At 50.4% G+C, this 13448-nt stretch overlaps 1 protein-coding gene across 1 annotated transcript; it reads right to left on the bottom strand.

The window, feature by feature from the left end:
- Positions 1–145: 145 nt before the first annotated feature.
- On the bottom strand, positions 146–13220 carry MFSD13A (major facilitator superfamily domain containing 13A). Its single transcript, XM_041415283.1, has 9 exons — positions 13155–13220; positions 7582–7850; positions 7068–7147; positions 5812–6261; positions 4828–4945; positions 3769–3865; positions 2868–3039; positions 2209–2402; positions 146–1994 (listed from the first exon to the last, which is right to left on the bottom strand). The coding sequence occupies exons 2-9, from the start codon at positions 7744–7746 to the stop codon at positions 1741–1743; spliced, it is 1530 nt and encodes a 509-aa protein (XP_041271217.1). The 5' UTR covers positions 7747–7850; positions 13155–13220; the 3' UTR covers positions 146–1740.
- Positions 13221–13448: the final 228 nt, after the last annotated feature.

Raw genomic sequence — 13448 nt, 5'->3', positions numbered from 1 at the left:
GCCACTGCAGAAACAGCCAAGCATCAGTGCAGTTTTATGGAGAAGGAGCTGTCCCCTTGTCTCCACCCAGCCACAGCTGTGTCCCCACACCACCACATTCACCCAGCCAGGTAGAGCCACTGGGTAGAAGAAAATCATCAAGCAGTTCAGAAAAAGATCATCTTTAATTTATGAAATGGAGAATCATTCTCAAACTTGGTTAGAAGTTGCACAAATAACTTATGATTGAACCAGTAAAGAACTACAGCAGCCTCACGGCAGGAGTGTCTTGGTCCAAGACAGAAGGCAGCCATGTCCTGAGGCAAGATGGCAGGCTGGTGGGCTGAGACCCCAGAGGGAACCTGCGACTAAACAAAGAACATCCCTCAACGTGCAACAGCTTCAAACACTGCCTGCCACGCCCCCCCCCCCCCCCCCCGCAGCAGGCAGGCACAGGCTTTGGCACATTCCTGCTGCCTGCCCCCAAACACATTACAGGGATTGAGTTGTCACTCCCTTGCCTCAGTGACCCCTTTGGTGAGTACCTGTCCATCTGCTCTCAGCCAAAACCAGGGAGACCAAAGCACCTGCTCTCCGTGGGTCCTGGCTCAGCAGCCCTCTGGCCTGCTCTCAGCAGGTGAGATGATCTAACTCGGGCACTGTTTCTAGCACAGAGGAGCTGAGGTGTCTGCCCCTCCCCACAGGGGCAAAATCCCAACCCTGTGATGGCCCAGTACTGTGTCAGACAGGCTCCAAAGAGGAATCAAAGGCACAAAAGCATGACCTGGTGTCTCCTTCAGGCTGTGCTCTCCTGCAAGAGGGGAGGGCACCAGGCTGCCTCACTGGGTCACCTGGGATTGCCCTGAGCAGGGAGGCACTTCCAGCAGCTGGATTAAGGGTTGGTTCCCTGACCTTGCCCAGAATGGGAGGGGGCTCATGGTACAGCTGTGTGACAGCACTGAGTAGAAGGAGCTGTGGAGAGGAAATGAGGGATGAACACATGCAATGAGATGCCCAGTGAAATGATACAGCTCAAGGCTCTGAACTCAGTTCTAGCCCAGCACCTTTCCCAGGCCAGCAACAACTTCCTCTACAAGGCCACAGAGAAGGGAACCTCAGCATAAAACAGCACACCCAGATCCTGGCTGTGCAGGATATTGTCCTGGGAACAACAAATGCTTATCAGTGGATTTGGTCCAAGAACCACAGCACTGCAAGTGGGAGGGTTCTACCAGTTACTGGGAAAGGCCTTTAAGGCCCTGTCATCCCTGCTCCTGTTTGGCAATCATTCCCTTGGTCACTTGGTCTCTCAGGAGCCTCCCACTCCACAGGAGTGAAAGGCTCTAGTGACTAAGTCTCTGAGCAGGAGACTCCCTGTGCAGTCTCCTGCTCAGATGGAGAGGCTGTGGCTCCCCAGAGCCATGCCCAGGGCAGAGAAGTGCATTGGGGATGTGTCTGTTTCTAGCACCTGCAACCCAGCACCTCTTTGCTGGAATGAGCAGCTCTCTGCTCCCTGGGGCAGGCTGGGATAAAATGTTCTTGCTCCTGGCATCAAGTGATCTATGTCAGGCCCCTCACATGCTGAACCTCTCTGCCTTCCCCAGTGACGACCACCTGGAACGAACAAACATTGGCATCACAGCATTTCACAGCTGAACCATGAACATCACAGCCTGGGCTCTCTCAGCCCACCATCGCCACCCTTCACCTGCCCTCCAGCACCAGCCTGGAACCCACAGCATCCTGGGGGCTCAGGCACCCTTAGATTGCTTTGACCTCTGGTGCTTGGCCTTGTGTCAGGCTCTGCCGCTGAGCCTTCACCACCTGCAGCCGCTTCCCATGCAGGCTGAACTGTGACCAGCTGAGGAGCTGCAGCAGGGCGCACGCGATGGGCACAAAGACGAGGAGGTAAAAGCAGCCCTGGCGAAGAGTTGGCTCCAAGGCTGCGGCAGACTCCAGCTTCGGCTGGGCACTCACCACATTGTTCAGGGGGTTGCGCTGGAAGATGTCGTAGCCTGGTGTCAGAGAAGAGTTTGTGAGAATGGGGCAGTAGGGATGGATCTTTGTCCCTTCTCTTTGACTGACCAGCCATGGAGATGCAGAGACCAGGCACAGGTTAGCAACTGAGGAGCCCTCTGCACCCCCCCAGGGCACATCACAAGGTGCCAGACACTGAACTCACGGGTCTGCCCTGTCCTGCTCTACTGCTTTCCCCAGGAGCATCCTTACCTGTGTATGCACAGAGCAGCCAGGTGCCAATCAGAGGGGCGAAGGTCTGGCCCGGTTTGGTGACCAGAGCCACCATCCCGAAGAGCAAGGCTGAGGCTGCCTGCTTCCTGCGATTCAGGACTAGATCCTCGTCCACCAAATCAGTGACCACCAGGTTGAGTAACTTACAGGTCCCTTCTGTGAACACGCGGTTGCTGCAGAACAACAGGCAAAGCACTAAATAGGGCGATCAAATGACAGGAAAAATGAACACCACTATCAATAAGATTTTGTACTCTGCAGTGACACCTCAGATCAGTCTTAACCTGCCACACAGACAGGCCTGGGGACAGGACACACCGGGCCTGTGACTCACAGGCAGCTGCAACACACACCGAGGGCTGTGAAAGAGAGAAGCTCTCAGCAGCTGACAAATGCAGGTGCAAGTTGCCACCAGTCCTGCTGGTGTGTGACCTCCTGAACATTACTGCCTCCCTCACTCTGCAGCAGGGCAGCCTGTGGATTCTGCAGTGACCTGTCCCATGTGCTGTCAGAGCTGGAAACCACGTGGCTAATGTATGATCCTGCTCCCTCTTCCCTGCCCTTCACCACTCTTCTTAAAACAAGGACAACGCATTTTGCTTCCCAGGAAGCAGAGAGCAGGGGAAGTGCTTGCCTACCTGGCAATGAAGATGCAGAGCAGATACACCTGATCAGGTCCTGCCAGGAACATGACAACACTCAGAGCCAGCTTCAGGAAGAAGAGTCCTCGCACCACGGCGTAAACCCCACAGCGGCGGCAGAGCGACAGGAAGTAGAGGTTGTTGAGATGGGGGGCAATGTAGGAAACACCTGGGCAGAGACAGATGCAGAAACAGCTTGATCGAGTTTCGTTTTCCACTATGTGCCCAGACATGATACCAAGAGAGAGCAAGGTTAGCTGTTCACAGCAGGACAATACAGAGCAGCTCCTCTGCATATACAGAAGGCTGCAGCAGATTTATTCCATGGCTTTGTGGCACAGCACGCACTTTCCTACAGAGGGAGACCTTCTTCCATCAACCTCATGGACAGAAAGGAAGAAAAGACTTGCCCAGTATCATGCAGAGGCCGCAACTCAGCCCAGGAGCAGAAATGAGAGAGACGTGACTGCCTGACCAGACCTGGTCTACACAGAACCCTCCCAGGCTAACTCTAGGACCAATGCCCACATATCTGTGGCAGCTTGGAAATGGTCTGTATGCTGAAGAAAGAAAGGGATAAAATTTAAGGCTGTGTTCTCTGCTGCATTCTGGGAGCACTGCATTCTGCAGCCTCTAGTGCTCAGAGCAATACTTCTCTGGAGTCTGGTATCCAGCACACCAGCCTTATCCTTACTAGAAAAGGCTCCAAGTTACTTCTGTGTCCAGGAAGGACAATTCAGAGGTCCCAGGGAAAAACATGTGCATGTGTGAATCTTACAGCCCAGAGTCCTGCATGTGAGCACACCTCTCCCCAGATGGAGTTTGGGAAGGGCAAACCCAGACTCGGGCCAGGTCCTATGTAACTCAGCCGCTCCCTCCAGTCCCACCTGAAACTCACCAAGCAGGAAGGATCCAGTAGAGACAGAGATCTGGTCTGACAGCAGATGCTCCAGGAACAGAGGGAAGAAGTTGCTGTTAAAATGGCAGTGAAAAACCTGTGAAGGCAGCATGCAGACGAGCTGGTCAGCAGGAACAGCAGTGAGAAAGAACAGAAAAAGCTAACAGCCCTCTGGGCTCTGTTGTCCTAGGAGCCCCATGCCAAAGGATCATGCAGGATAGGCCTGGAGTACTTCAGCAGAGCAAGACCTTGACTGTGACATTTCCGACACTGCTGGCTGAGATTGCAGAGCTGCAATGCCATCAGCTATGCCCACTTTGTGCCCGAAGTTAGCCCCACCGCCCAGCTGTACAGCACGGTGCTGCTAGGGCAGACAGGGCCAGCAGATGACAGCAGTAACCGTGAGGCTGGGGGAGACAGTGGCATGGCAGAAGGGAGGAGGCAGCCGGCAGGAGGACATCGGTAAGGCAGTGAAGCTTGAACACAAAGATGCAGACCAGCATCTGCCTGAGGGAAACTGAGGGATCCTCAGGGAGCCATGACTGCAGCACACAAAGCTGAGCAGCCTGCCGGCATTTGGTAGTCATCAATGAAGAGGATGAAGAACAGAAATGGTAAGAGCCAGCTGGGAGATGAATCCAGCTGGACAGCAAGAACAGTGATGTGAGCCTCAGGAAAACGGAAAGGGAGAGGAGACTGTGCTGACAGCCACGCCAGCAAACAGCACTCCTAAACTCATCCCCTCTGTGAGCCAGGCCCTGTGCTGCTGCACCCCATATGGGCTGCACAGAGCTCAGTCAGCCCCTGTAACCCAGCCTATGCTGCAGAGAGAGGAAGGAGCACCCCACAGCTTGCTCAGGAAGTATCCTCGGTCACAAGCAGGGAGAGTGGCTACCAGCTGCTGAATCAGCCAGCATGTGCAGGAGGTTCCAAGAGCAAGTGGGTGCTGGGAACATCTTTGCCCTTCCTCAGGAACTTACATACTGCTGAATCATCCATCTCAAAGAGCCAGAGCCAGCACTCATCCTCTGAATCGCAGTGTGACACTTCTGTGCCTACCTGGACGAGATTCATGCAGACAAACCAGAGGAAGTTGCGATGCCGGGAGAGCTGCTGGAGATATTCTGCCAAGGTGATCCTCTTCTCCTGGGGGACAGAGAGTTTCTCAATGTACAGCCTAAAGGAAAAGGAGGGATAAAAAGCAACCGTAAACCCCTCACACCAAGACAGAGTTCCCAGCTCTGTCTGTGTAGATGCAGAGCTGTCGCTCAGCTCCCATCCTGCCCTTTCATATTCCTGGACCAATCAAAACAGTGGAGTCTGTAACAATGATTCCTTAATGCTAGTAAGAAGTACAGGCAACAGGCTCCCAAAGAACATCTGTCTTCTTAACATAAAATTCACCTTTCTGTGCAGAAATGCATTCTCCTCTTATCAGCCATTCCACTATACATATGTTCCTCTTCCAGGTCCCTGCAGTTAGCTCACCTGGCAGATCTCATCAGGGTCTGCTGCTACTACAGCAAAATGCTGGCAGCTCATAACAAGAGATGACAAGTGAGGCAGCCCGAGGAAGGAGCTGAACAGGGAAAATCAGCTTGGTGTGGCCTACCAGCAGCCCAGCCACTATCAGGCAGCTGAAGTGAGTGACAGGGAGAGACATTCACTTGTCCAGTTCCATAGGGCATGGGCAGCAATGTGGTCTTGTGCTCAAGCACAAATGCTTTCATAAGCTGCTCCTGACATTTTACCACTCACAGGCCTCACTGGGTGCTCTAGACATGAACTCATTTCATGTTCCAAACACTGGATGGCCATATAGCAGGTTAGGCCTCTGCCTCCAGTTTGGACTAGGGCTGACACAAGACAGTTTTGTTCTATTTTCAGAGGAGCCCGTGTGACAGCTGATCATGAAAACTGTAACAATAGACAAGAACGAGAGATAATTAACAAATTTTGCCTCATTCTGGATCTTCTCACACATTTAGTTTGCTGCAGATCTATGTCAGGCCTTTGTCCCTGCTGAGAATTTGTGACCCTTACTCTTTCAGGGTTGATTCCTGGTCCCATTTTGCTTTCCCATCTGCCTGAAACCGCTGGCGGAGCAGCTGTGTGGACAAGGTGAAACCAACAATGGAGCAGAGGGCCAGCAGGACGCAAAATATGCGAAAGGAAAAGAAGTCCTCCTTGTTCCACACTGCATAGGACATGAAGACAGACAGGGAGCCTATGGCACTGAAGAGGGAGCAGTAGAAGTTGAGGCTAGTCCTGTCTTTTGCTGAAACAGCCAGGTCTGCAAGCAAGGCGTTGTGATGGAGGTCAACCATGGTGAGAAAGCTGTCGTACATGCAAAGGCAAAGGAGGAACTGCAAACCAGGATGAGCCCAGGAAACCCAGAAAGCCAGGAAAGAAATGGCAAAGAGGGGGCCATTGTGGCTTAGTGCTCTGAGTCTCTTTAGAACTACTTCAGGGGACGAAATCTCTGCTCCTGCCCTGCAACAGAAGAAAAAAAATACTTTATGTACCTGGAGAAAACCCTGCATGATCACATATTCTTCCTCTCCAAGGAAGTCATGTAAGTGGCACAGACACAAATACAGCTTTTGTTCAAGTAACAACCACCCACATCAGATATCTTCTCAGCTAATATTGAATACACTGAAAATATGGGTTTAAGAAGGACAAAAAGAAAATAGACTTTTTTTTTTTCTCCAGAGCAATTCTCTCCCTGACAATGCTGTACTATCTGCACGCTGTGCAATGTAAATGATTTTCATGAATTTTTACTAGTTGCAGGAAGCCACACCATTATTTTCATTAAAATGTTGACATAAATACATGAGAAATGCTAATGGTCAACAATAAAGAGCTGTCTTTCCTCAGCTTCCATCCTATAGAGTTTGGGAACAACTGATCTGAGACATTTCATGTGGAAACAACTGTACTTTTTCTCCCAAACCATGTACAGACACCCTCTAACACCCTATTAACAGGCTTGCTCATATAGCAGGGGCTTGAGATTTTAGATGCCCGTATTTTAGGTTCTGCACCACTCATGACTGTTAAAGGTTAGGGCCACATCCACCCAATAAGTGCGCGTGACTTTCTCTAAAAAGGCAAGTCCTGAAACAACATTTATAAGCACTGAACTTCAAAGATGCCATGAACAGGAGGTATTTAAGAGTTCCATGCCCAGTAAGCCATTCCCACGCCATCATTTTAAAGCTGCCAATTTGACATCATCTTCCCCAGAGACTAAACAACTTCCCAGACTCTTCTGAAAGCAGAACTTCACTTACTGCTGCGTGCTAAGGAACACTCGATCACTCAGCCAGCCAAACAGAGGGTCATTGAGGCTGTTCCAGATCAGAAACACTGTCTAGAAAAGAAAATAGGACAGTGAAACAAACCACAGGACAGCTCCATTCTGTCACCAAAGCAAGCAGTGCTAAGCTGGCACGGTGAGCCATCAGCAGGAACTTCCCTGCCCCAACACCACAGTATGACGCCCCTGTTTGGGGCAACTGGCAGCAAGGCCAGTGGTTGTCACCGCCTGTGAAACACCCCAACCTCCCCAGAGGAAAGACAGTTTTAAGAACAAAGTCTCTGCATTTTCTGTCCCAGCTTGTTCTATTTTTACGTAAGTGGGAAAAACTGAGAAGTCCAAGTTAGCACTTGGAAGGCTCCCTTGCTCCCTCTCCAAAAGGGAACACTGCTGTTACAACTAACAGTTTTCACATTTCTAGCAAGGAGCAGTCTTGCTTTCAGAGTTTTCTACTTAAAGAGCACAGAAGCTGATGGAAAAAAACTAACCTCTCCTATCCAAAAGGACAGTTTATCAATCTTGTAAACAGAGACGAAGGTGTCCACGTAGTACAGGAGGAACACGTTGTGCAAAATGGAAACAAAGAGCGACAGAGACCCGTAGACCACGGCAGTGGGCAAATGGAAGAGACAAGCCAGCAGTCGCAGCCCCATGTTGGTGCAGTCAGCGTTCAGCTCCTTCGATCACCTCCATTTCAGGTGAGATGTCTTCTCCCAGCACCTACTACATCTTTGCTGGGGCCAATCCATTGTTGCTCCTGCAGGAGAGGAAAAAAATAAATAAAATAAAATTAAAACAGATTCATTTTCTTAAATAAAGTAAAAAGTGAATCAAGTTAATCGGTAAATCTCTGTATGCAGCAATCAGAATTTGTATTGTTTCAAGGAGCTGCTACAAAATGGATTGAGGGGGATTTAAGAGACCAGAAGCTGCCTGCTGCATCAAAGCTGTTTCATTAAGCTGAAGCCAGGCCGAGGGCTCCTGGGGGTATGGCTGCCTCCTCCTGAGCAGCCTGCCCTGTCCTTTACCCTGTAATGTTCTTTGTTATCCAGCAAGCAGACAATTAATCCAGCTCTTTAAAGGCGAGGTCAGAGGAAGAATCAAACTAGATAGCTGCAAACAACAAAGCAGCCTTCAGAAACACACCTAGTCACTGGTATTTTTAGGTACTCATGTAAATTTTTACCCAAATAAAAATGACAAGAGCTGTGATGTAACCTCACATGTGCTTTCCCCAGGCAGTCACAGCTTACTGCACCTAGGCTGGCTCAGACAGGAGTTATTTGTGGTGAGCTCACGGCCAGGAGATGGGGCCAGAAATGATCTCTTGTGCTTTTCAGGCTGAGCTCTCTCTCTCACGTCAGTTGCTACAGACCCAAGGCAAAACACAAGGCACTTATGTGAGACACAAGGGTTTCTTAAATCAGTACAAGTCAGCTCCTCCAGCCCATGCCATCGTGCCCTGTTCACAGCACATACATGAAGGGTGACAACAAGGTTGTTATCTTGGCACTGTCAAAAGCAAGATAAAAGGCTGTGTGCCACTCCTGTTTCAGCCCTCCAGGATCAGCACTCACCCAGCTCAGATACATCATGGGGGCTTTGCAATGTGGGATAACACTGAACACATAAGAAATAGGAACCTACGAACCACACCATCCTCTTGGGCTTGCAACACCAGCTGCAGCAAGTCCAAGCAGGAAATCAAGCAGAAGAATAAACGTCTGGGTATGAAACCTGATGAAACGCCAGTCCCATTCAGCATTTCCCTGAAGCCATGAATCTTACCACTGCTAGGCAAGATTAGAAAAGCAAAAAATAACCATCTGCTCTGCCTAGGCCAAGGAATTCCTCATCACTAGTTCAGAAAGAGCAGGAACGGGTTTGTTCCAATCAATTACATCACTAAATTGAAACTGCACCTCAGTTCCACTCCCAGCCAAAGCACTAGACCTCAACTGGATCCAACTGCAGAGCCCTTATGGAGCTCAGACACCATTCTGCAGCCCTGCCAGGCCAAAACCCACGGCCAGAAAAAAGGAAGACACTGCTTGGAAGAGAATTCAGCCAGACAATGAACCTTTGTAGACGTAATTAAAGACAGACAAGCCTCAAGGGGAAATTTCATTTTGTATGGTCACGAACTGGAAAGGAGTCACAATGCCTAAAGACAAACGTTAAGAAGAAGGGAGAGTTAAGGTAAGAGATAAGTCCTCTGTCTCTCACCAAAAGCTTTCTGTGGAGGACTGACAGAAGAGCAAACGAAGACATCAGAGTGCTGGGCCCCTTCATGGAACTGTCAGGACACAAGAACTGGGAACACTCACTGTAACTAGCAGGAAGTCAGCTTAAAGCACACAAAAATATTTCTTTACCTGGCAGGTAGTAAACACCTGACATTTGCTACCAAAGGGTATTAGAGAGCTGGGCAGCAGGTTCAAAGGATTAGACCAATTCATGGAAAACAGCTGTACACAAACAGCTACTAAAGGGAACAAGGCAGGGAAGTCTCCTCTAACCGCCCCAAGCCAGCTGTGCAGGCTGGGGGTGGACAAGTGGAAAGGCCATAAGGAAAGGCCATAAATGGTGCCCAGACTCGTGTGCTCTCCCCAAAACAGCTACCGTGTCTTGCTGCTACCGTGGGGCAGAATATGGGGAGAGACAGACCAACAGTGAGACCTACTAGAGTGATTGTTATCCTGGGCTTGCCTTTGCTATCCAAAACCTGTGTGAAAGCAGAGCCCACTCAAGATTTGGTCTTAGTGCTGCACTTAATGCTGTCCCCATCCAAAAAGTGCTTCATTGAGCACATGTTGCACAAACCACAGCTGTTGAAATTTCCAGAGACACCTCATTTTGTCATCTAAATGCTACAGCACTGTTCAAAGAAGTTCCACTTCCTTTCTTTCTGCTCCCTCATCACTCCCTCACAGATGTGCAACCTCTCCAGCCAGCTGATATTTGCAAGTGACGTCACTTTTGCTAGGATAGTCATTAGGTCATTTGATAGATATTTTTTCCCTCCTCATCTGCAAATGTGCAGTTAAAAAGAAACAAATCACAGTTGTCTGTAGAAAGCAGATTTCACTTCTATACCCAAAGCACTGTGTTACTGCCACACTGGTATTTTCATAACCTTTTCCTCGGGATGGAGAATTACTCATGGAGTATGTCAGAACATTTCAATATGAGGCTGTAAGTAGGAATGGGAAAAGGAGCTGCAGGAGGGATTCATTTATGCTGAACCTCTGACACAGTCATAAAGCAACAAGCTCATAAATTAAAAAGCAATGAGTCTTTATTTGAGAAACTTCCTCCTCCACATTTGACATCTGGCTCCTGCCAGTGACGTCCACAGATCTTATCTTCCTGAGGAGGATGTTGGAATACTGGCTACCAGGAAAGCACTGCTTTTGTTTGAGAGTGCTGGCACACAGCTGTGTCTGGAACACACCACAGCTTGGGGCTCACACATGTGTTCTAAGTTCCTAGCCAGCTCACAGCTGGATGCACGAGTCCTCGAATCCCGTGGTGATTCGGCAATGCTCTGGCTTTACAACAAGGCTGAGCTCCAGCCTTCCACAGCTGAAGCCACTTGTACTGAGCCAGCAGCAGAGCCATACATGTGAATCTTGGCTCAAGCCAGCCTTTTAAGCAGGGCCTGATGATTGTTATATGCTGAGTTGCCACTCAGCAACCTGAAACAGCCATCTGCAGACCTGACTGCAGTATGGGGATGACTCTCATATTCATTCTCCCCTGTGTAGGTAATGCGGGCTGGAATCCCAAATAATACTTCAGGATATGTCTGTGCTTGCTTGAGCTGCCACTACACTGCCTCTGCTGCGTATTCTGGGTTTTGAGGGGCTTACTAAGTCACCTCTGTATGTTTGCAACCACCACACAATAAATCCACCCAGCAGCTGGAAAAACCACCTGAGAGAAAACCCTATTTTTTACAGACCTTTATCACAGCCAGACAGGACCGGGCTGCTGGCGGTCTGGCCCCACTCACAGGGAAGCTGGGCTGGAGCTGCACCTGTGGAAGAGCTATGTCCTGTGACCTGTCCCAGCAAAACGCCTGCTGCTGGGCACATCAATTCCTCCCAGAGCCTGCAAGTGACAGTCACTGATGTCTTTGTCTGGTCACCATTATCTGTCAGTAATGAGCCCATTTTGGGAGCACAGACCAGGTTCTGCACACTCCTTCCCTCCCACGCATGGTACCCCAGGATATCTCCACAATACAAGACATCTCAGAGGGTCCTCACCCCACAAAGCTACCTGGATTCTAGCAGAACTCAGTCAGTAAAACAAGAAATTCCCCCACACAGCTATTTGAATGAATGAAACCAAAAGAGCCTCTACTTAAACAAAAAAATACCTCTCAAAATCCTACTTCTTCCCAGGAAAGCTCCTTCCTAGATACATGCTTCACAAAATTTAGGCTCCTCTGACAAAACTTTGATCTTGTGCACCCTTTTAGAGGCAAATATAACTCCAAGGCTCTCCATTTCTCCACTCCATACTTCTGAAACCTTCCTAACACCCTTGGATAATCCCTTAGTAACAAGGACTCTTGAGGGAACATTAAACACAGTCCTGTGTGAAACGTGAACAAACATCCCAAAGCAGGCTCCCAGCAGCTTTGTATCTGATGGGTGAAGAAATGAAAACTTTGAAACCACCTGGATCAGGCATGGAAACATGACTGAAAGAGGTTATGAGGGTGTTTCCCAGTGCTGTTTACCAATTCAACAATCACTGATGACTGTGCATCCTGAGGTTAAGTAATAGCCTTCTTATTACAAGCAATCATGTGCTTCCATCACCCCTGCTGAGTTCATACACGCAAACACAACTGCCACACAGACAACTAATGCCTTGAACCAGCTGGTAGCTTCCATGGAGCTGTGCTCCAGCTGAGCAATCCTGTTCAATCAGATCTCATTCCCTAATAAGAACACAAGATTTGTTAATATAGAGATAACAGGGCAGATCTCATAGCCTTGGAACTTGGCAAGGCTTTTACCTTAACAACACGCAACATCCCGTGTCTGAAGAACTCATTGTTCTACAGTGTAAAGGAAGCGTGTTAGATGTATTAAAAAACTTGTTCCTGATCATTTGCTGTCAATATAAGCTCTAACCCTGTAATGGACCTCACAGCACTAGGATGGGAGCCAATGCCAGGTACTCTGGCTTCAAAGTACAAAACTAGAAGTAAATTTGAACTCATCATTGAAAACAAACCCCAAGATTTGTTTCAAAGGAGCTACAAGAGGGGATTACTGCACACGTATGTATGTTCTTTGTTAAGACTTAACAAGAAACTCCAGGAGAGAAGCAACTTTCACCACTCTGCCAAGCGCAGCCACCAGGAGTTTCTGGTACACAGCTTCCCGGAACAGGGAATCTCTTCACCTATGCAAAGCTGCCAAGGCCACCGTCCCTCCGCAGGGCTGCAGCCACAAGGCCACACGCCACCGTCTGGGTCACCACCTGCAGCCGCTGGCAGAGGAAGGGGTGGCCAGGCAGAGGCGCTGCCATCCTTCCCTAACGGCATCTCCAGAGACACTGCCATCCTTCCCTGGTGGGCTCTCCCGCAGGCTCCATGGCAGTGGGTTGAAGCCTGCCAGGTGAGGGGAAGGCGCAGCAGGGACACCAGAGACCCGCGGCACGCTGCGGGAGAAGAGGGCAATGCCAGAGCCGCTCTCCCTACCGGGAGGCAGACCCCAGCGGCTGCAGCACTGAGCCCCCTGCCCACGGGCACTGAGACCAGGGAGCGACCCTGGTCTCAACGCACCCCCCGGCCCACAGTGGGATCATCCACGATAACACAGGGAATATGCGCCAGGGCTCTACCACTGCAGGGAAGGGGGGGTCCCCCCCTACCCTGCAGAGGCATTCCCCCGGGGGGTAGTGTCTATCCTACCCTACCCGAAGCACCTTACTGAGCGGACAAGGGGTCCGCCACCCTACCACACTACAAGTAGAGATACAGACCGGGGCCAGCGATGAGGCGGGAGAGACACCTGCCCGCCGCCTCGGCGCCTCCTACCTGCGTCCGGTACCGGCGCTCCCCCGCCGCCGCACGGCGCAGCCGCGCATGCGCACCCCCAACCCCGCCCTACAGCCATTTTGCGTTCTGGCAAGTGAAGCCGCCGGCACCTCCCGGCAGCCAGCGCGCGTGAGGCCACTCTGCTCCCTTATTTGCATATCCCCGCCCCCAGCCGCGCGAGCCTCTCTGGTGCAGCGCCACCTCTATGGTCCGTCCGCCCGTCGCCATGGAAACGCGGCCTGGTCGGGACGCCAGCGCTTGGAGTCAGGGAATCGTAGAATCATCGTGGAATCA

Source organism: Onychostruthus taczanowskii, unplaced genomic scaffold, assembly GCF_017590055.1.
Source record: "Onychostruthus taczanowskii isolate IOZ18803 unplaced genomic scaffold, ASM1759005v1 scaffold5, whole genome shotgun sequence".
Taxonomy (NCBI): Eukaryota; Metazoa; Chordata; class Aves; order Passeriformes; family Passeridae; genus Onychostruthus; species Onychostruthus taczanowskii.
This window is presented reverse-complemented; position numbering and strand designations above follow the sequence as displayed.